Raw genomic sequence first — 23,612 nt, 5'->3', positions numbered from 1 at the left:
TATATATATATACCCATATATATGTATATGTATATATACACACACACATATATATGTATATATACCCATATATATGCATATATATGTATATGTATATACACACACACATATATATGTATATATACCCATATATGTGTATATATATATATGTGTATATATATATACACACACACATATATATATATATGTATGTATATATACCCATATATATGTATATACACACACACACACACACATACATATATATATATATATATATATATATATATATATATATATATATATATATATATATATTGAGTAAAGCGATTCATAATTTTGAATTAAAAATCAGTCTCAAAAGGAAAACAAACAAAATCCAATAGATTGTTCAATCGTTTCGGAAATGATGTTCATTTTATTCAAATTGACAATAAATGAACATCATTTCCGAAACGATCGTACAATCGAGTTGATTTTGTTTGTTTTTCTTTTTGAAACTGATTTTTTATTCAAAATTATGAATCGCTTTACTCAATATTAATATAGCTCTATGATATTTATACCTATTGAGCTTATTATATATCTACATTACAATGGGCACTGTTTTCTTTCAATAGTATTAATACATTTACTGATACATTAAAATAAACTCTGCTCTTTAGATTCCATGTCTAATTATCTGGACAGGAAAAAATTTTTGTTTAATAAAATGTAAGAAAATACGTTATCATAATGCCAAGAACATAATACAGCAATAACAAAAAATATTTGGTCAAAGTTGAAGTAAAATCTCGCAATATAATTTTATATGTTAGATTAAGAAAATAAGTGCTCAGTTTGCCTTTTTTCTTGTCTTTTTTTGTGTACCCTGACCTTCACCATGCCTGATAAGTGTCTTTAGCTCAAAACTCTGGGTTGTGCATACACACCTTATAATATATTTTTCAGACAAAGTTCCTTATAAATTCTGTCTTTTTGCCAAAGAAAAAGATTTCTGTCTCAGAGCAAAAAATTTGATTTCATTCAGATAAGAGCATGGAAACCCTAACCCTAACCCCCAACCTTAACCCAACCGTCTGCAAATGTGATAGGAGGACCGTACATTGGAACGCTGCCTTGTCAGGTTAGGGTACGTTTTCGGCAGTGAGCGATCGAGAAGACAAATCTGTAAAACAAAGTTTTTTTACATACATGCACGGTCGTTGGTTTTCCATTCTTTTGATTGCTTTTTCCATGCGTTAATTGTTGATCCGCTTATGTTTATTGATCTTCTTTTTAATTTAAGACAAATCTACTCATGCGTGGAAACATTAACCCTAACCCAACCATCTGCAAATGTGGATAGGAGGACCATATGATATAACACCGCCTTGTCTGGCCTCTCCTACCTAACCGGTGCGGCTCAAAAGATCTTGCAGAATAAAACTTGACGATCAGAATAAAATTATTAAAGAGAAAATATCGATAAATGGGCGCCACATGAAACCCAATAAATAAATGTTAATTTCATAAATCGGTGATTATTTCGCAAAATAGCATAATAATTAAAATCTTCTTCTTTTTTTGTCAAGGATTCTACAAAGTCTCTGGTATTCCTTGTGATTGAGATTGCAGCTGCGGACAAAGCTGACATCATACCTACCAATTTTGCCAATTCGACTGGAGGTTTTGTTGTTGTTTTCAAGCCCGGCACTAAAGCTCAAAAGATTTTCTTTTCAAAGGTAAAACAAAAACAAAATAATTACTTTCTTTTTTTTTTTGCTTTTATTTTTTGTTTGTTTTGTTTCTTTGCTTTTTTTTTGTTTTATTTTATTTTTTATTTTATTTTATTTTTTTTAAAGTTCTTAATGTTGTATTAATGTTAAAACCATGAAGTGAAAAGAAAAATATTAACTTCTTAGTCTTTGTCATACTGTAGCAAAAAAAAAAATAAAAGCAAAAAAAAAACTTCTTTTTTTTGCTTTTATTTTTTTTTTGTTTTGTTTCTTTGCTTTTTTTGTCTTATTTTATTTTATATATATATATATATATATTATTTTTTAGTTCTTGATGTTAAAACAATGAAATGAAAAGAAAAATATCTGTCATACTGTAGCATGTTTTGTTATTCCCTCCTCAACCTGGGCAATGCCGGTTGGCCATGCTAGTCCATCAAATGAAAGAGCTTGGTTGGTTACAATAAAAATCGATGTTAACAGAAAATTCCAATGAGTTTTAATAAAAGTTGTTTTTTTTTCCATGGCATTTTATAACAGCATTTAAATTCATATTGTTTATTTTATTTGTTCGCATCTCAAGAGTTATTTTCAGAATGGTGTAGCTTGTCAAACTCTGAAATATTTTCATAAGGACCCATGGCATAGTGGATAAAGTACTTGGTAAAATTCAGTTGTAAAGTTACACTCAAACTTCAATATACTTTCTTCTCTTTTTTTAATCAATTTGCATTATTTGTATTATTCCGACTACTGTTCTCATCTTGAGTGTTATTTTGACAAAAATGTATCCATTCTAACAGTTTTCATAGCTGGAAAAAGTATTTTCAGAAAAAAAAACACTGAAGTAAAATACAATGAAAACAGATTACATACTTTTATCAAAGAGCTTTGCTACATGATCGAAACCATAATTTTTGTCTAGTGAGCAGTTGTTCCATTGTATCAACATGAGTGCGAATTAGCAAGTTATATTGAAGTACTTGCTAATATTGCTATATTCAGAGCAGTATTTCTGTTTTGTTTTTGTTTTGCTTTTTCCAGGAAAACCATTATTATGCCATATAAAATATATTAAGAGAAAGAAAAAATAGGCTAGTCTAAATCAAGTATCGATCCCTCAGACGGATTGCTATTTGGATCTGACTTAAGAATGCAATAGGAAAACTTTATATATATATATATATATATATATATATATATATATATATATATATATATATATATATATATATATATCACATGATATATTGCATGATCAGTGTAAGAATCAAATGGGAAATTCATCTGAAGATGTTAGCAGTGACAGGATATTTTTATGGATACATAAATCGTAAAATTGCCTTCCCGCTAATGAAACAGCTGTAGTGAAAAAAATCCAGAATAAACGAAAGTTATAAAAAAGAAAAAGTAAGTCTTTGAATTCCAACAAAGTTTTATACTATATATATATATATATATATATATATATATATATATATATATATATATATATATATATATATATATATACCTGGCATTGCCAGATAAAAAAGCATATTGCCGGGCGGAGAGTTTAGTCACATACTATTTTAGATACAGCAAATATGCTAAGTTTTTATGATTTTCCTGAAAGTTGACCATATTTTTGGATTTTTGAAAGCATAAAACATAAGTCTTCCTGTATAAAATTCAAACAGGGAAATAAAATCTCATAGCTTAAGGGGAAATAATTCATGCTAAATGAAGACTTCCGTTTTTAAACGCAGCTAATGTTGGTTATACTAATAATTAAAAATAAATTAAATTTAAATTAAATTAAAAATAAATTTAATAAATCGACTTTATATAACATTTCTAAATAGAATATTTAAAATAATTAGCGGGACATGTGGAAATTCCACAAGGAACTCATTCATATGTCATATATTGATGTCGGCATTCTGTAGATGTTCAGCATAAATGGAGACACTCTGATATTATTTTAGCTTTTTTGTTAAAACTGCAAAAGTATTTATCCAAGCTAGCAGGGACGCCCGGCATAGCTCAGTTATAAAGTACGCTTAAATATGTAGTTTAATTCTTGCAGATTTTGTATATATTATCAGAGAGTTAATGTTTTATCGATTTTTATACATTATAAAGTTGTGATTTCAAAATAAAATATATCTATATGACTTGGGTTCATCAGCTTGAATCGAAACCAAATTCCAAACTTATATACATATATATGCCGCTCCCCATTAAAAGGGGGTACCAGATTGGTCAACGAGAAAATTATTCCCAACAAGCATTTAGGTAAAAATGCACTTTTGTATAAATACTTGAATTCATTCAAGAAAGTATCGCTAACAAAAACAAATAAAAACATGTACGTAAAAGTGATACATTTAGTTGTCCGGCGAGGTTAGCACCGTGGTAGAGGGTTAGACTTTTTATCACGATTTGCCGATTTCGAATTTCGCTAGATTCAGCCACTCTGATGAGTTGTGGACGACGAAACACGTGTCAGTGGATAATTATATTTTAAAAATAATATATATATATATATTTTTTTTTTTTTTTTTTTTTTTTTTATTCAATTTTCACCCCAAACAAGGCACAGTGCCACTTTGAAGCAGGGGGCTACTATTAGGGAATTAATTAGCGGGGTCATTATGAAGGGAGAAGAGTAGAAAGATGTTTGTTAACATTACACTTGAACTTCTGCATATCATTGCAGTTGGGAAAGCAGAATCCCGGAAGGGAGTTCCAAAGACCCGCAGTTCTGGGGAAGAAACTATTGGAGTAAAAGGCTTTCTTGCACCTAGGGATCTCCACTGTAAAGGGATGAGACTTAGTAGCTTGTCGGGTTTGTCGGGGGTAGTTACGTCGGGGAGGTACAAGTGTTTGCAGTTCGTCAGAGCATTCACCATTAAAGTATTTGTAGAACAGGCAGAGGGATGCAACATCTCGTCGATGGGACAGAGGTTGAAGCCCAGATGACAGTTCAGGACCTATCAGGTTTGCGACTCTTTTTTGAACCCTGTCCAGGAGCGAGAGACAAGCAGCAGATGCACCAGCCCAGATGTGACAACAGTACTCCATACATGGGCGAATGGTTGCCTTATAGAGGTATAGGATACTGGCAGGCGTAAGTAGTTTTCTAGCACGGTAGAGGGAGCCAACCTTCCTTGCAGCAGCCTTGGCAATGCTCTCAATGTATCTATTCCAGTTCATATTCCCTGTAAACGTTAGGCCGAGGAGTTTAAAAGAAGTACTTTCAGGCAATGTGTTCTTGGCCATTGCTATTGGTGGTAGAGAAGGTTTCTTGTAGTTATTGAAGGAAACAAGCTTAGTCTTAGCAGCATTGAATGAGACCAACCATTTTTGTCCCCATTCCACTACGGATTGGAGGTCATCCTCTAGTGTTTCTGCCATTTTCTTGGATATGTGTTCATTTGTTTTCCCCTCATATCTGTTATAGAGAGTGGTGTCATCGGCAAATATACCCATCTCCGAAACAATATTATCAGGGAGGTCGTTTATGAATATCAGGAACAATAGAGGTCCAAGGATAGACCCCTGAGGCACTCCCGCATTTATGTCATATTGTTTGGATGTACGTCCGTCGAGGACAACTTTGATTTTTCTATTACTTAAGAAGGATTTAATTACGTTATGAATTCTTCCAGTGATTCCATATGATCTAATTTTCCTTAGAAGACCATCGTGCCATACCCTGTCAAAAGCCTTAGATATATCAAGGGCCACCGCTCTACCCTCCCCTGTTTTATCCAATGAACGGTATATACGTTCAGAAACTACAGTTAAGATATCTGCTGTTGAACGGGCTTGCCTGAATCCATATTGTTTGTCAGTCAAGAGTTTAGCAGCTGTTAGGTGCTGGACTAGGGCTTTATTAACTAAGGACTCAAATATTTTGGCGAAAAGCGGGAGGAGGCTAATGGGGCGATAATTTAGTGGGTCAGTTCTTTCACCAGAATTCTTGAAGACTGGTACCACAGAGGCGGTTTTCCAGCAGTCGGGAAAACAAGATTCGTTAAGGCATTTATTGTAAAGTTTGGACAGAACTGGAGCAACCTCGGCAGAGCATTTTTTTAATAGCACAGCCGGGATGAGATCTGGTCCACATGCTTTAGAGGTGTCTAGGTTTTTTATAATAGCATGTACCTGAGAAGGGGTGATTTTCAAGTCGTCAAGTGTGGCGTCTGTTCGCAGAGGAAAATCAGGGAGTGAGTGGTGTACCGAGTTCAGTGTGGAGTTTGAGGCAAACCGACTGGCAAGCAGATTAGCCTTGTCAGTTGCCGTGCAAGCAACCTCATGATTGTTTGTTAGTGGGGGAATAATTGACTGTCCATTATTAACTACGCTGTTGTAGATTTTCCAAAAATCCCGGGTTCCTAATTTCTGTGCTTCAATGCGCTTTCTGGTGGTTTCAGAGTAATCTGACTTAGCTGTGTCTATCACTCTCTTACAATTATTTCTAGCTTCTATAAACTTCTGTTTATTTGAGCTGGACTTATGTCGGTTGAATCTGCGGAACGCATGCTGCCTTTGACAAATGGCAGCTGCACAAGCAGAAGTAAACCATTGGGGGGAGTGGGGCTTGCTATAGTATTTCCGTGCGGGAACATGTGCTTCAATAGCAGTTTTGAACCATTATATATATATATATATTGAAACCGAAACCAAAACTTATGAAGAAGTCTTAATAAAATTAGTTATATAAAAAAATAGATTACTAAGGTGCCATCAGCTAAAATCGAAACCGAAACCAAAATTATGAAGAATTCTTGGTAAAATTATTTATTACAAGAAATGGAAGTACATAACAATTAAACGATCCAGATGTAAGCGTGACACAGAAAATAACACATACGCTATCGTATTAATTTATAGATTCTATTACTAATTTTAATTCAAAATTTAGAGCTAATTTTTTTTTTTTATAAGAGAGTTATCACTTATTAAGGCCCAAAGGCTACTCGAGGATAAGCGTTAATGAATGTAAGATGGTAGTGTAGCAATCGCTAATGGTGTAAATTGGATACAATTTGATTATTTAAGGGGATTTTTTTTTTTTTTTTACATAGGCATCACCACTTATCAAGGCCAAGAGGCCACTCAAGGATAAGGGTTAAAGAGTATACAGTAGACATTGGACATGATTACTATATTAATCATTAGTAATGAAAATTCGGTAAATTTGATAACTTATATAGAACGGCTCATCAAGAACTTATTTACGTTAGACTTGAAGACAACCATATTGTAGTCAGCCGGAAAGCAGGAAAACGGAAGACAATTCCACAGGCGTGCAGTTCTAAGAAAGAAGCTTTGTTCATAGAATCTACGTTTAGGTTTAGGCACAGATAAAGAGTGGGGGGAATTATTGATAGTGTGTACAGCTAGACGAGTGTTTCTTGTGAAAGTTTGGCGAGGGGGGACCATAGATTGAAGCTCAGGGATGGTTCAACGAGAACTTGTTTACATTAGACTTGAAGACTACCATATTATAGTCGGCCAGGAAGCAGTCCAACGGAACAGTGTTCCACAGACCGCGGGTCTAGGAAAGAAGCTTTGTTCATGGAATCTGTGTTTAGATTTAGACACAGTTAGAAAGTGGGGGGAATTGTTGATAGTGGTTGTAGCTAGTCGAGTGTTTTTTTTGTGAAAATGTAATATGAAAATGAGATAACCTCTTGAATGTTGATTCCTTTTGAATAAAATCATACAAGAATAACAGTAGATAAAATTAATTGGTAAAACAGAGTAACCTTTAACCAAATTGGGAACAAACAGACAGACAAACAAACAAACAGACTGACAAACAAACAAACAGGCAGGAATACGACTTTATTATAACAGATTAAGAAGAAGAAAAAAAACAAAAACAAATGTGTATGCCATATCTATATATAAAAGTGAGAATGTCTGTGTGTCTGTGAGGACACTTCTCAACCGGTATACTCAACAAATTTTTTATCGACATATTTGAAATTTGGTATATAGGGTATTCAGACATGTGGAAATTTTTCATCTGGAAAAAAAAGGTCAAAATTGAAAAATTGGTCTGTGGGGGGGGGTTCATTGGATTTTTATCTGTTTGCCAACTGTTTCATGAATGCGCATGCATGAATGGTTCATATGACAGGTTACTTATGTTAAGAATAAGTAGGTTTGATAAAACTTTTTAAAGTTCGTGGCAAGTTGGCCTATTGGTTATCTTACTTGATTGATTGTCTTTAAGTTTTGGTTCCGATCTCAGCTCGGGTATTTTTTTTTTTACTCACAAGAAGTGATCCTAGTTAGTAAAATACATTAGTATAAGGAAGAAACAAAGAATAGGCTAGACTAAATCAAGTATCGATATGCCAGATGGATTGCTATTTGTGTCTGACTTGAAAATTCGATATGATAACTTTATATGTTAAATGATTCTCTTTATTTATTTATTTTTTTTAGTTACTTCCTTATTGGAGAAAATACGGACAGATAACTCATGTGGAAGATCTTGAACCGGAAGTTAAAAAAATGTAATCAATTTTAATCCATCATTTTTATGTTTTTATCGTTTTTTTTTTGCGTTTTGTTAACTATTACAACATCCGGTCTCCTTAATTGGATGAGTTTATCTGTTTGTATCCCCATATTCTGTAGGATTTTCTGATTTTCATTTTAATCACTGTCTCAAGTTTGTGCTTGTACCATGTGTCTGCGTGTTCAAAATTTTGTTTGCATAGTTCCCAGTGTACTGCCTTCCCCAAACAGCTGTGCCTGTTCTTGTATTCGTTTTGGCTAGTTTTCTGTATTTACCTATGTCTTAGACATTTGAATTCTCTCTCGGGTCTCTGCTTTCCCAACTGCACTGATATGCAGAACTTCAAATGTAATGTGAACAGACATATTTATGCTCAACTCCCTACATAGTATACCTGCAAATTTTGTCCTAAATAGTATCCCCTTACATCCAAAATTCATTGTGCTTTGTTTGGAGTTCAAAAGCAAAAAAAAGAAGAAAAAAATGTAGTTTACCATCTTGTCCCAATATTCATAAAATCTGCAATTCCTGCTTTCCTGTGTTTTGCCTATATTAGCTTTGATATAATTAGTTTTAATTGCATTATTCTGTGCAGCTGTGAGTAACAATTCTGTTTCTCTATTCCAATGTCTTTTTGTTGTTTTTAGGTATGAGCACCTCACAAACTATGAGACGACTGCAAATAGCCAATCTTCAATGCCTGGATTTAGATGTGAATGGACCTTGAAACAAGCCTCTGCTCGCCTGCCCTCACTTGTCACGTATGTTACTCTTTTAAAAAATTTTTTAAAATCATATTTTTGTGTTACTGATATGCTTAAAAGAATTACGACACCTTCACATATAAAAATCTCTATTCATATGTAAAAGGCACTGTGTGTGTGTGAGTTCATTCTGTATGGACTTGGAAACGACAGCCGATTTTTTTAAATTTCACACAAATATACCTTATGTATCTGGCAGTGTTCTTATATAGATTTTTATCAAAATGCTCCCGATAATTATTGAAAATCGATAAGCAGAAAAAATCCGATTAAAGAAAGAATAGTTCAGTTTTGACCACAGTTAACACCCTGATACAGCCTAACATCACAATTGTATTTAAAAAGTTTTATTACCACACAAGCAGAAAGGCCTGGCATATAAAATCAACAGTAGGTTCTTTCATAAGACAGAGGCGCGTTTAAAATGAATGTTTCTGTTTAGAGTACAATCGAACCATGATACTGGACGCTTGCATTTTAAACTTTAATTCAAGCCATTATGTAAAAATAATTTTATAAAATCAGCAGTAGATTCTCTACAGTGCAATGTAGACTACAATGTATTGTGAACCAACATTCCCTGCTAGTATATATATATATATATATATATATATATATATATATATATATAGAGAGAGAGAGAGAGAGAGAGAGAGAGAGAGAATAAATGACAAAAAGTTATATTCCAAAATTCATGAATTAAGTGATTGATTTTGCGCTACAAAACAGATACTGTCAAGAATTGTATAAGTCAACTTAATTAAAGGAATAAATTATAAGATGGTCAACATCATGAATTTTGACATATAACTTTTTGTCATTTATTCTCTATGTTGCTCTGTAATTACATTGGGCTTCTTAAATAAGGATTGATATATATTATAAGAAAATATATTTCTACATATGTCTTTATTGGGAAAGAGAGGGAAAAGAGAGAAAGAGAAGGTATTAGGAGGAAGAAAAGAGGGAAGAGTAGAAAGGAGAGAAATGGGTAGGAGAGGGGGTTATTACATCAGAAGAATTGGAAATTACAATATTTTATCCATTCCTTTCCTTTCAGATTTTTTGACCATTTGCTGGTCAGCACAACATTCCAAGACCCTGTGGAATCTGATTTATTGCCGACATTGTTGAAGAAGCGGTTAGAAGTTTCAACAGACTCAGAAGCAAAAGACAATAAGGTATTTACTTAACTAGGGTACCCATCAAAAATGATGGCAATATTTTTATATTTGTTGATCTACACAGAAATCGTTTTCATCCAATTTATTCTTCAAATTTTTGTCTTACAACTTACTAAAACTTAACTTCTGGACTTGAAGCAACATTCACCCAGGATAGGTTGATCCGGCTCCTTCTGTAGAATACATAGTGTCCATATGATTGTATACCATGTGTGCATGTTCGTCCGTGAAGAACTAGTTTACATTGAACTTGAAGACGACCATATTGTAGTCAGCTGGAAAGCAGACAAACGGAAGACAATTCCATAGGTGTGCAATTCTAAGAAAAAGCTTCGTTTATGGAATTTATGTTTAGGTTTAGGCACAGAACAGATAGAGAGTGGAGGAAATTATTGATAGTATTTACAGCTAGACGAGTGTTTCTCATGAATGTTTTACGAGGGGAGACGATAGCTTGGAGCTCAGACGAGCACTTGCCACTTTGCGTGTTTTTCTTTTTCTCATTCTTGACTCTCAAACTCAACCGACTGGACTTGCAACTTGGAACTGAGGAACTAATTTTCTGACTAACTAGAAACGTATGTGCATTCTCAATTTATATTAAGGTGTATATGTGGGCAGATAACATCTCGTTAACCAGTTTGCACTCAAAATGCACACCCTGACATATGGCGTTTCTTAATCGCTCAGTGCAATCGTCCGCCAACCCAGAGTTAACAAGTTTGATTTATGTCACCGGTGACCTTTTTTTACCTCTTTCCACTCAACTCGGCACAAACAAGTTGAGTTCGACTCGTATTGTGTTAACCGCGCTATTGACACACAACACTTGAAGTGGTGCTGAAGATATTGCTTTATGGATGAGAATGGTTGATGAGAAGGACCCTACATTGCCTCCTGACTATTGGAGACAAAATGATGCCAGCAGACCTGCAAAATTCTGCAATGTTGCCGTTACAAACAAATAAAAAAATAAATAAAAGTCCGGGTCGGCATTTTTTTTTTTATAACAAATGTTTTTATCACATGTTACTCTCCCACCTCGACACCACTTAAAAAGTCTCTCGCTGCCACATGTCCATCTAGCCAGGTGTTTTCTCTTCCTTCAACCTCATGCTAGCCTCAGCCGGCCCATTCTCATCCTCAACTTTACACGTCCATTTCCTATATATATAGTAAGTAATTTATAAAATATATATGGCAATTAAGCTACACTGAATATTCCACATTTCATCCACTAGGATTCTTCAGGCGGTGATTAAGCTACACTGAATATTTTGCGTTTCATGATTCTTCAGGTTTATGCATAAGCCTGAAGAATCCTAGAGTAAATGAAACCCGGAATATTCAGTGTAGCTTAATCGCCATATATATTTTATAAATTACTAACTAGCTCTACCTACGTATTGAGCACTTTTGAAGTAAATACTTAAAGTTTACGCATAAATTTATACTTTCGGATATTAATTTTATGTGAGTAAATTAAGTAGTTATATATATATATATATATATATATATATATATATATATATATATATATATATGTCTGTATGTATATATATATATAAATATATATATATGTCTGTATATATATATATATATATATATAAATATATATATATATATGTCTGTATGTCTGTCTGTCTCCATATTTTCAAACTCTATCTCCTCCAAAACTAAAAGTTGCAGAGTGGCACTAAGGGTCTCAAATGATTGGGGTTTTTACGAACTGTTTTTTATGGGTCTTTAGCCGGTTAAAATAATTAAGGGGTCAAAATTGAAAAAAAAAATCGTTATACATTTTGTCCATTCATCTTAGTTTATTTTTAATCAGTTCATATGCGTGTCACGTTGGTACAGTGGTAACATCACCAGCTTTGAATGCTACAGTTTTGCTTTCGGTTTCGATTCTAGCTGATGGCACCCAAATACATTTTTTTAACTTTTGAAATCATGATTCTATAATAATGTATATGAAACTCAATATATGTCAGCCTATGTCACAGTAACATATATTGAATGAGTTTCTAACAGTATTTTGTATAGTTTTTTAGATTGAACTCATTTTCCCAAACTTAACGTATCCTATAGCGAGCTTGCCGCCATTTGTCTTTTCCACATATACCAATAAAGACTGTATGTTTTTCAAACCAAATAAACATTTTACATTAAATAAAAACACTAAAAATTTATTCAGTTAGGTAGAAAAGTAACTTATCTTGCCTTTGGTAACATTTATTTGTTATATTTTTGTTTTTGTTGACAACTTTTTTGTATCTATGTGCATAGTAAAACAAACCCCATTTTTTTTCATACCCAATGCATGACCCCCCCTCCCTCCTCCCATAGAACATTTGCATTAGACACTTGCCTAGCTACAACAACGGCTACCAATTATCTCTTGACGGCATACCAGTAATCATTCCACAGCACACTGGTTTAATGTCAGGTGGAATTTCCAAAGAAAGAGCTTATTTGCAAAGTGCTCGACTGAGCTCCAATCATGTTTTATTATTTCTTTTCTTTCCATTTGTTTTAATGCATGACTTCATCCAATGTGCGCAGAAGAGATTGCTGGTCTCTTTCTGCTCTATCGTTATTTCCATGAAAGGTACTTGACTGAGCTCCAATCGTGACAGGTTTTTTTAAAATATTTTTTTTAATTTATTTCTGTCCCTTGGTTTTAATGCATGACATCATCCAGTGCGCACAGAAGAGACGTTGTTAGTCTCTTTCTGCTCTATCGTTATTTCTATGGAAGGTGCTCGACTGAGCTCCAATCATGACGTTTTTTCTTTCTTTCTTCTTCTGTTTTCAGGTGATAATCACACTTATCAGCGGAATCCGCGGAAGTCACAAAGAAAAAGTTTCCAAGGTGTTGAGTAGTTTGTCGGCGGAACACAACGGGTAAGCATAAACACATTTTGAATTTTTTTCATTTTTACAAGGAAGTCACCACTTATCAAGGCCCGAAAGCCACTCGAGTGTATGGGTTAATGAATATAAGGTGGTTAGTGAGACAACAGAGTAATGATCAGTATTGGCGAAAATTGGATAAAATTTGATTATTTAAGGCTCAACAAGAACTTGTTTACATTGGATTTGACAACAATCATGTTTTATTCAGCTGGAAAGCAGGCCAGCAGAACAGTTCCACAGGCGTATAGTTCTAGGAAAAGAACCTTGTTTGTGGAATTTGCGTTTAAATTTATGTACAGATAGAGGGTTGGGGAAATTGTTTGTAGAGGTTGTAGCTAGTCGAGTGCTTATTGTGAATTTTTACATGGGGAACCATAGATTGGAACTCAGTCGAGCACTTGCCGTGAACATAATGATAGATTAGAGACAGATTTGCAATGTCTCCTATGTGAGGAAGCGGTTGCAAGGAGGAGAAATAGAAATCACTTACTAGATTTCAAAGTCGGTTTTCAACCCTGTTAAGACAGGAATGGGTGCTCTGAGCAGTTTGCCCCTACAGATGTGGCAACAAAAACTGAAAATTTCTGAAATCAGTAATCTAAGACACAACATTAAATCAGTCAGGTTTTCCAAGTTCTAAATTGGACTTAAATAGCAATACAGCTGCCGAAACGATATTTGATTCTGATTAATCAGTTACTTCTGAAAATAATCACTCTGAATTTAGGTAACAAAAAAAAAAAAAAAATGTAAATTCCAATAAAATCTATAATTAAAAGGAAAATCGTACAACATGAGATTTTATTTTAAAAAAGATATTTATAATCAAATTTTCAATGATATTACATCTTCTTCAGGGATAGATCCCGTTTGTGTTTTTTTTTTTGTTTTTTTCGCCTATTCTCACAGAATATAACGGTGAAAATGTAAAATATTCAATCAAAATCAAGTGGTCACATAAAGTCAATAAGATTTTTGTTGTAAGCGTTGTCTTTTTAAAATTACATTTTATTCACATTTAAATATAAAGGAATAAGAAAATATAATAATGTAAAATTCATTTTCATTATTTAATTTTGTCTTATAGAAGAAAGATATATATATATATATATATATATACAGAGAGAGAGAGAGAGAGAGAGAGAGAGAGAGAGAGAGAGAGAGAAAATAAAAAGGACCAAACCGTATTATGTGTTCATCAACGTTTCGTCTTTATTTCAAGACTTCCTCTGGACGAAATAAAGACGAAACGTTGATGAACACATAATACGGTTTGTTCCTTTTTATTTTCTCTATTTTGTCGGAATACTACTTCCATTATTTACATCATATATATATATATATATATATATATATATATATATATATATATATATATATATATATATATATATATATAGCCAGTAGAGTTTAGTTTCCTAGAAGTACATCCAATGAAACAACATGTGTCTACCAAAATAGTGCTCAATGAGTGAACAGAGCAGGTATATCAATTTTATTTATACAAACATTAATGGCTACATATGTGCATACATGTATCTGTAATCACCCACGTTGGGGGATTACGTCTTCAGGCCAAGAATTATCGTCGTAAGTGATATTCCAACCAAATACATTTTCCTATTTCGTTTATCAAGTCAGAATGCAACCTGGGTGGGAGTCATAAAAACGGTTAGAGGACAAGTGAGGTCTTTGAAGATAGTAAACATCTTTTTCATTTCCCTTTCCCCCCAATCCAACCTATCTTTTGGTTTTATGGCATAAGGTACTTGAGAATTTAGTTTTTTTTTTTTTTTTTTTTTTTTTTGGCTAATGTTCTTAATTTACAGACTCCAAGACAAAAAACTAAATTCTGCATGAAGTGTTTTTTTTTCTTTCTTTCTCTTTGTTCCCCTGTGTAAGCATTGTCTTTTCAAAATTACAGATTTATTCAAGTTTAAACAACGCCTTTTTCTTTTTTTACATTTTTTTTACATTTTTTTTACATTTATTTTCTTTTACATTTTTTTACATTCTTTGACATTTTTTTTATATTTTTTAACATTTTTTTTACACTTTTTTCTTTTACATTTTTTTACATTTTTTTTACATTTTTTTACACTTTTTTAACATTTTTTTTACATTTTTTTCTTTTACATTTTTTACATTCTTTTACATTTTTTTAACATTTTTTACATTTTTTTACACTTTTTGTAACATTTTTTTACATTTTTTTACATTTTTTTTTACATTTTTTACACTTTTTTAAACATTTTTTACATTTTTTTACATTTTTTACATTTTTTTTTACATTTTTTAACACTTTTTTAAACATTTTTTTAACACTTTTTTAACATTTTTTTACATTTTTTTCTTTTACATTTTTTACACTTCTTTTAACTTTTTTTTTACATTTTTGTACATGTTTTTAACATTTTTTTTAACATTTTCACTCCAAACAAGCTAATCAATAAGTGTATCAGAATTTTTGTAGGAATTTTAGACACCCCTAACAGAAAACTGGGAATAAAATATAAAAAACTTGTAATTTCTCCTTTTTAAGTGAGTTGTTTATTTTGTTTATGGAATATACTTTCAAAATAAACTATTAAAGTTGTTTAAAAAATAATAGAAATATTATTTTTTATTTTAAAAAAAACAGTGTTTACAAAATGTTTACAAAGTGCCGGTGCGCGTTCAACCAGCCATTTTTTTTATGCATGAAATTAATTGAATTTTACGAGTGAAATTTTTTTCAATTTTTAAACTTTAAAAGTCTTTCGAAATTTTTCTATCGGTTCAATGTTTACGATATTTTTAGGGTTAATGTGAAATTTTATGCTCTTTCCAATAAACTGAATATAATATTTTAGACAAACGTTTTTGAAAATTCACCCGCCCCCATTTTGAAATGTCTATTAAGAATTAAATAATTAATTTATGTACCAAAGTTTTATATATCACAAATTGAAGATAAAAGATAAATAAATAAAATATTCTAATTGAAAACAACAAAAAAAAGAAGTGTTTTTTTGTAAATTTACCTGTAAATTCCAAAGTTTAAAACCTTTTTTTTTAAAACCACGTTGATTTTTATTTATTTGTTTTAATGAAAGCTTATGTTATGCTTATATTGTCAAGTAAATACCAGACGCTGACAGGAATTTTTTCTATTTCATTCAATGTTTTCTTTTTTTAGATATTTTTTAAAAATCCAGTCGATAAAGTAGAAATAAGATATAATAATCAAAAACTCGTGTATTTCATTAAGAGAATAAAAAAATAAAAATTCGGTTAACTGGATTTTTTGTTTAACGGGAAAAACTTATAAGTGAATGTGTGGTTTTTTATAACTATGGAGGACCAAAAATACTAATTTGGGTTAACAGCAATAAAAAAGAGACATTAATTATGTCCCTTTGACGAATCCATATTTGATAAATTGCAAATTAGCAGCAGCAGCACTTTAAGCTTATGATGCAAAATGCGTTACGAAAACGCGATTTTCTACGACCCTCGCTTTAAAAAGTCCTTTTATTAAAAATATATATAGAATTTAGAATATAAATATGGACAATTCTTATAAATGAAGAATTGGACCAGCCATTGCTTAGTTTTATTTTACAGGTAAGTGATTTTTTGGCATTTATATATACTTAATAGATTTTGATACCATTTAAGATTTTTTTAATTTCGTGAAATCTTTTTTTAAGAAAACCGATGAAAAAAAAATATTGCATTTTTTTCGATTAAACCTTTCATTATTTTAAAATCTGGTTTTTCCTCATTTTATTGAAAAAAAATTACGATTTGAAATTACATTTTCATATTGCTTATAAGCTTCGAAACAGAGACAGTCTAATATAATCAGATTTTTATTCAAGTTTTCAGTGGCTCCTTCTGATACTCTTAGCTAATCATCCCTCTGTCCCATCGATGAAATGTTGCATCCTCCTGCCTGTTCTACAAGTACTTTAATGGTGGAAGCTCCAACGAACTACAAGCCCTTGTACCCCCTCGACATAAGTACACCCGACAAGCAGCAAAATCCCACCCATTCACAGTTGAGATCCCGAGATGTAAGAAAGCCTTCTACTCCAGTAGTTTCTTCCCCAGAATGCTAGACTTTGGAACTCCCTTCCGGGTTCCTGTTTTCCCAACTGTACTGATATGCAGAAGTTCAAGTGTAATGTAAATAGACATCTTGTTGCTCAACTCCCTTCATAGTATCCCTGCAACTTATAGCCCCGATAGTATTTGGAATAAAAAATAATTGTGTTTTATTTTTGTTTTTTGTTTTTTTATTACATTTTCACCCCAAACAAAGCACATTGCCACTGAGGTACCCTGTAGGGAGTTGTGCAGTAAGATATCAGTTCACGTTACACTTGAACATGTCAGTACAGTTGGGGAAGCAGGGACCCAGAAGGGAATTCTAAAGTCTAGCGGTTCTGGGGAAGAAACTACTGGAGTAGAAGGCTCTCCTACATCTAGGGATCTCTACTTTGTAGGGGTGGGATTTGACTGCTTGTCAGGTTTGTCAATGGCATTTACGTCGTAGGGGCACAAGTGCTTGCAGTTCGTCAGAGCATTCACCGTTAAAATACTTGTAGAACAGGCAGAGGGATGCAACATTTCGTCGATGGGACAGAGGCTGAAGCTTAGATGACAGTTCAGAACCTATCAGATTGGCAACTCTCTTTTGAACCTTGTGTAGGAGTGAGAGACTAGTAGCAGATGCACCAACCCAAATATGGCAACAATACTCCATACATGGGCGAATGGTGGCCTTATAGAGGTACAGGATACTTTTGGGCGTTAGTAGCTTTCTAGCCCGATAAAGAGAGCCTACCTTCTTCGCAGCGGTCCTGGCAATGCTCTCATTGTAATTGTTCCAACTCATGTTTCCAGTGAACATTAGGCCGAGGAGTTTAAAAGAAGTACTTTCAGATAATGAATCTTTGGCCATTGCTATTGGTGGTAGAGAAGGTTTATTGAAGGAAACAAGTTTAGTCTTGGCAGCATTAAATGTGACCATCCATTTTCGTCCCCGTTCCACTACAGATTGGAGGCCATCCTCTAATGTTTCTGCCATTTCCTTAGATATGTGTTCATTTGTTTTCCTGTCATGCCTGTTATAGAGTATGGTGTCATCAGCATAATTACCCATCTCAGAGGCAATTTTGTCGGGGAGGTCATTTATGAATATTAGGAATAATAAAGGTCCAAGGATATACCCCTGGGACACTCCCACATGTATATCATATTGTTTAGATGTCTGACCGTCGAGGACAACCTGGATTTTTCTCTTATCTAAGAAGGATTTAATTATGTTTAGTATTCGTCCAGTGATACCGTATGATCTGATTTGGGTTTTTTTGTTCACATTTAAAAATGGAGGAAAACAAATTTTATTTTCATCATTTAATTTTGTCTTAATTTTCTGAATTTTTTGAGATAAGAATTGATTATTTCAGTGGTTCCCAACCCTTTTTCTTACATGGCGGCACACTATTGAGCTCTTTAAATTTTCATGGCACACTATTGAGCTCTTTAAATTTTCATGGCACACTATTGAGCTCTTTAAATTTTCATGGCACACTATTGAGCTCTTTAAATTTTCATGGCACACTATTGAGCTCTTTAAATTTTCATGGCACACTATTGAGCTCTTTAAATTTTCATGGCACACAACCCTCAGGAGAATATCACTTTCCAATCTAATGACTGACAGAATAACCCATAATTCATATTTTTGGATTCCTCAGACTACTATCCTCATCGTGAGTGTCATTTTCGCAACGTTTCGTTCGATTTAACTTCCGACCTTCATCAGGTGTATCTTGCCGAACTCGGGAATGTTTTTGTCAAACTCAGGAATCTGGACAGAATTTCGACTGGAACCCTTTATTTACTTCTTTATTTCCATCAGTCATTAGATTGTAAAAGTGATATTCTCCTGAAGGTTGAAGGTTCAATTCCAAAAAGTGTGGGCGACCGAAAAATACAATTCCGAATTAGGATGTCTATCCAGTCATGGCTGACAGAACAAGACGGTCGATCTAACCCCCGACATTCTTCAGGGGTATCTTGTCGAGCAAAGAACATATTACAATAAGAAAGAGATGATCTGGACCCGTAGCGCAGTCCACAGAGTACTTGGAAAAAAATCAATTGTAAAAGTGACCTTCTCCTGAAGGTTGAAGGTTCAATCCTCAGTGTGGACCACCGAAAAATACAATTGCGAATTACTTAGGATCTCTATCCAGTCATGACTGACGGAACAAGACGGCCGATCTAACCCCCAACATTCTTCAGGGGTATCTTGTCGAACAAAGAACATATTACAATAAGAAAGAGATGATCTGGACCCGTAGCGCAGTCCACAGAGTACTTGAAAAAAAATCAATTGTAAAAGTGACCTTCTCCTGAAGGTTAAAGGTTCAATCCTCAGTGTGGACCACCGAAAAATACAATTGCGAATTACTTAAGACCTCTATCCAGTTGTGGTTGACGGAACAAGAGCATGCTACCCCCGTGAAGTAAATAAAGGGTTCCATTCGAAATTCCGTCCAAATTCCTGAGTTCGACAGAAACATTCCCAAATTCGACAAGATACACCTGAAGAAGGTCGGAGGTTACATCGACCAAAACGTTGTGAAAATGGCACTCAAAATGAAGGGTTCTGTTCGAAATTCCGTTCAGATCCCCGAGTTTGACAAGATATATATGAAGAAGGTCGTAGGTTACATCGACCAAAACGTTGTTAAAAATGACACTCAAAATGAGAACAGTAGTCCGATGAATCCAAATAATAATTTTGTCTTTTAGAAGAAAGATATCCTCAAATCTATCAAATCTATCAAATATTATCTATGACCTTTTAGATGGATGATTCTGGACAATCCTCTGGAAGACACTGACCGCTTCGATGGTGAAAAACTGCAGAATTATTTGACAACATTGATTGAGTCCCAACGGCAAAGTATGCGAAGCACAAGAGGGGACTACGATAAAACATTTCGAGTAATAATCGTTGTTCCAGGGTAAGCTTTGTTTTTTATTCGTTTTTATTTACTATAGGGTCACCATTTTTTTTTTTTTTTTTTTTTTTTTTACAAAGGAGTCACCACTTATCAAGGCCTGGGAGCCACTCGAGGATAAGAGTTAATGAGTGTACAGTAGTCAATGGTAAAATATCATAGAAATCATTAGTAGTGGGAATTGGGCAAATTGGACCATGCAAGGGGACGACTCATCAAGAACCCTAACTCACACTGGACCCGAAGACAACCACACTGCAGTCAGCTGGAAAACAAGAAAATGGAACAAAGCCCCACAGGTGAAAGAAACTCTGTTCATGGAATCCATGCCCAGGTTTAGGCTCAGACAAAGAGTGAGGGAAACCACCAACAGTTTATGAAGTTTATGAAAGCCAAGAGCCACTTGGGAATAAGTGTGCCGGTGGGGTTGGTCGAGGACATATACATTGAGCGTGGAGGGACACAAGTGTAGCAAATTCATCAGAGCACATTTTATTGAAGTACTTGCAAAACAAACATAGTGATGCAACAGTATGGCGATGGGACAGTGGCTTGAGCTTGAGAGATTATGCAGAACCACAACAAACCCACCTATCTCAAAGGCAATTGCATCAATTAGATTATTTATGAAAATCTGGAACAATAATGATCCAAGGATTAATCCCTGGGGCACACTTGCATTAATATCAAGTTGGTTAGGTGTTTGGCTATCCTGGATCTTTCTTTTGGATAAGAAGGATCTGATTCTATTAAATATTCGATAATGTTTTGACGATTAATGAAAATCGGAATCGGAAACTTTTGGGGGGTATCGGAATCAGAAAATTTCATATCTCTTTTCTGATACCAAAACGTGTCTTTTCATTGTCTTTTTTTTTTTTATTTGATTTTGTTTAAAAGAAAATCTTCCATTGCTGGTAGTAATAATATTAAAATAATAAATATTAATTGATTTTTAAACTACCAGTAAAATTAAAAATCGATAGCTCATACCCCCCTCCTCCCACTCTCCTGCCACAAGTATATTTTAATGTTTAGGAAAATACCTGCACATTTAGCATAAGCTTTGTATGGTAAGGAAAAATGACAGGACATTGTCAGGTATAAGTAGTTTTCTAGCATGATAGAGGGATCCCACCTTCTTTGCAGCAGTCTTTGTATATATGTGTTCTGGTTTATGTTATCTCTAAATATTATTAATTAATAATATTTAATTAACTATTTATTAAATATTATTAATTATTAATATTTAATGAACTATTTATTAAATATTATTAATTATTAATATTTAATGAACTATTTATTAAATAGTATTAATTATTAATATTTAATTAACTATTTTTTAAATATTATTAATTATTAATATTTAATTAACTATTTTTTAAATATTATTAATTATTAATATTTAATTAACTATTTATTAAATATTATTAATTATTAATATTAGATTAACTATTTATTAAATATTATTAATTATTAATATTTAATTAACTATTTATTAAATATTATTGATTATTAATATTTAATTAACTATTTATTAAATATTATTGATTATTAATATTTAATGAACTATTTATTAAATATTATTAATTATTAATATTTAATGAACTATTTATTAAATAGTATTAATTATTAATATTTAATTAACTATTTATTAAATATTATTAATTATTAATATTAAATTAACTATTTATTAAATATTATTAATTATTAATATTTAATTAACTATTTATTAAATATTATTGATTATTAATATTTAATTAACTATTTATTAAATATTATTAATTATTAATATTTAATTAACTATTTATTAAATATTATTAATTATTAATATTAGATTAACTATTTATTAAATAGTATTAATTATTAATATTTAATTAACTATTTATTAAATATTATTGATTATTAATATTTAATTAACTATTTATTAAATATTATCGATTATTAATATTTAATTAACTATTTATTAAATAGTATTAATTATTAATATTTAATTAACTATTTATTAAATATTATTAATTATTAATATTAAATTAACTATTTATTAAATATTATTAATTATTAATATTTAATTAACTATTTATTAAATATTATTGATTATTAATATTTAATTAACTATTTATTAAATATTATTGATTATTAATATTTAATGAACTATTTATTAAATATTATTAATTATTAATATTTAATGAACTATTTATTAAATAGTATTAATTATTAATATTTAATTAACTATTTTTTAAATATTATTAATTATTAATATTTAATTAACTATTTTTTAAATATTATTAATTATTAATATTTAATTAACTATTTATTAAATATTATTAATTATTAATATTAGATTAACTATTTATTAAATATTATTAATTATTAATATTTAATTAAGTATTTATTAAATATTATTGATTATTAATATTTAATTAACTATTTATTAAATATTATTGATTATTAATATTTAATTAACTATTTATTAAATATTATCGAATATTGATATTTAATTACCTATTTATTAAATAATATTGATTATTAATATTTAATTAACTATTTATTAAATATTATTAATTATTAATATTTAATTAACTATTTATTAAATATTATTAATTATTAATATTTAATTAACTATTTATTAAATATTATTAATTATTAATATTTAATTAACTATTTATTAAATATTATCGATTATTAATATTTAATTAACTATTTATTAAATATTATTAATTATTAATATTTAATTAACTATTTATTAAATATTATCGATTATTAATATTTAATTAACTATTTATTAAATATTATTGATTATTAATATTAAATTAACTATTTATTAAATATTATTAATTATTAATATTTAATTAACTATTTATTAAATATTATTGATTATTAATATTAAATTAACTATTTATTAAATATTATTAATTATTAATATTTAATTAACTATTTATTAAATATTATTGATTATTAATATCAAATTAACTATTTATTAAATATCATTAATTATTAATATTTAATTAACTATTTATTAAATATTATTAATTATTAATATTTAATTAACTATTTATTAAATATTATTAATTATTAATATTTAATTAACTACCTACAAAGTGTCAACATAACATTGAATCACGAATACCCATTTATTATACGTCCCAATTCATGGTTTTTTATTTTCCAGCTATACAGAAACTGTGAACGTTGCCAGAGCCATTCTGAATCATCCAGATCCAATAATCCGGAAACAAATTAAAATTGGTAAGTATTATCGTCATTATAATATTTTATGTGAATGTGTGGGCAAGAAGAAAGGAAAATTGATAAGATTTTTTAAGACATGACTAGCAGGGTTGCCCGGCTTTGTCCGGGTGTTCAGGTGGTGTAATAAGGAATCCAGGGGGGGGGCAAGGGTGTAAAAAAAAGTAGTAGTAACCGTGGGGGTGGGAATCAAAACAACAGTAGACAGAGGTGTTAAAAAAAAAGTGGTAGTAGGCAGACAGGCTTGAACCCGT

At 31.3% G+C, this 23,612-nt stretch overlaps 1 protein-coding gene across 4 annotated transcripts in view; it reads left to right on the top strand.

Annotated features, from left to right (window-relative positions):
• Nucleotides 1-23,612, top strand: part of LOC145267017 (dynein axonemal assembly factor 9-like) — a 159,657-nt gene that overhangs the window by 108,756 nt on the left and 27,289 nt on the right. For all 4 annotated transcript variants that reach the window (XM_080122933.1, XM_080122932.1, XM_080122931.1 and 1 more), the window contains exons 24-30: nt 1,554-1,703; nt 8,145-8,215; nt 8,868-8,981; nt 10,045-10,165; nt 12,987-13,075; nt 19,954-20,112; nt 23,282-23,358. In XM_080122933.1, coding sequence (XP_079979059.1) covers nt 1,554-1,703; nt 8,145-8,215; nt 8,868-8,981; nt 10,045-10,165; nt 12,987-13,075; nt 19,954-20,112; nt 23,282-23,358 — 781 coding nt within the window. The remainder of the gene's footprint in view (nt 1-1,553; nt 1,704-8,144; nt 8,216-8,867; nt 8,982-10,044; nt 10,166-12,986; nt 13,076-19,953; nt 20,113-23,281; nt 23,359-23,612) is intronic.

Source organism: Euprymna scolopes, chromosome 42 (assembly GCF_053919585.1).
Source record: "Euprymna scolopes isolate OS-2025 chromosome 42, ASM5391958v1, whole genome shotgun sequence".
Classification (NCBI taxonomy): domain Eukaryota; kingdom Metazoa; phylum Mollusca; class Cephalopoda; order Sepiida; family Sepiolidae; genus Euprymna; species Euprymna scolopes.
The sequence above is the reverse complement of the archived record's forward strand: the minus strand, read 5'-3'. Positions and strand labels throughout refer to the sequence as shown.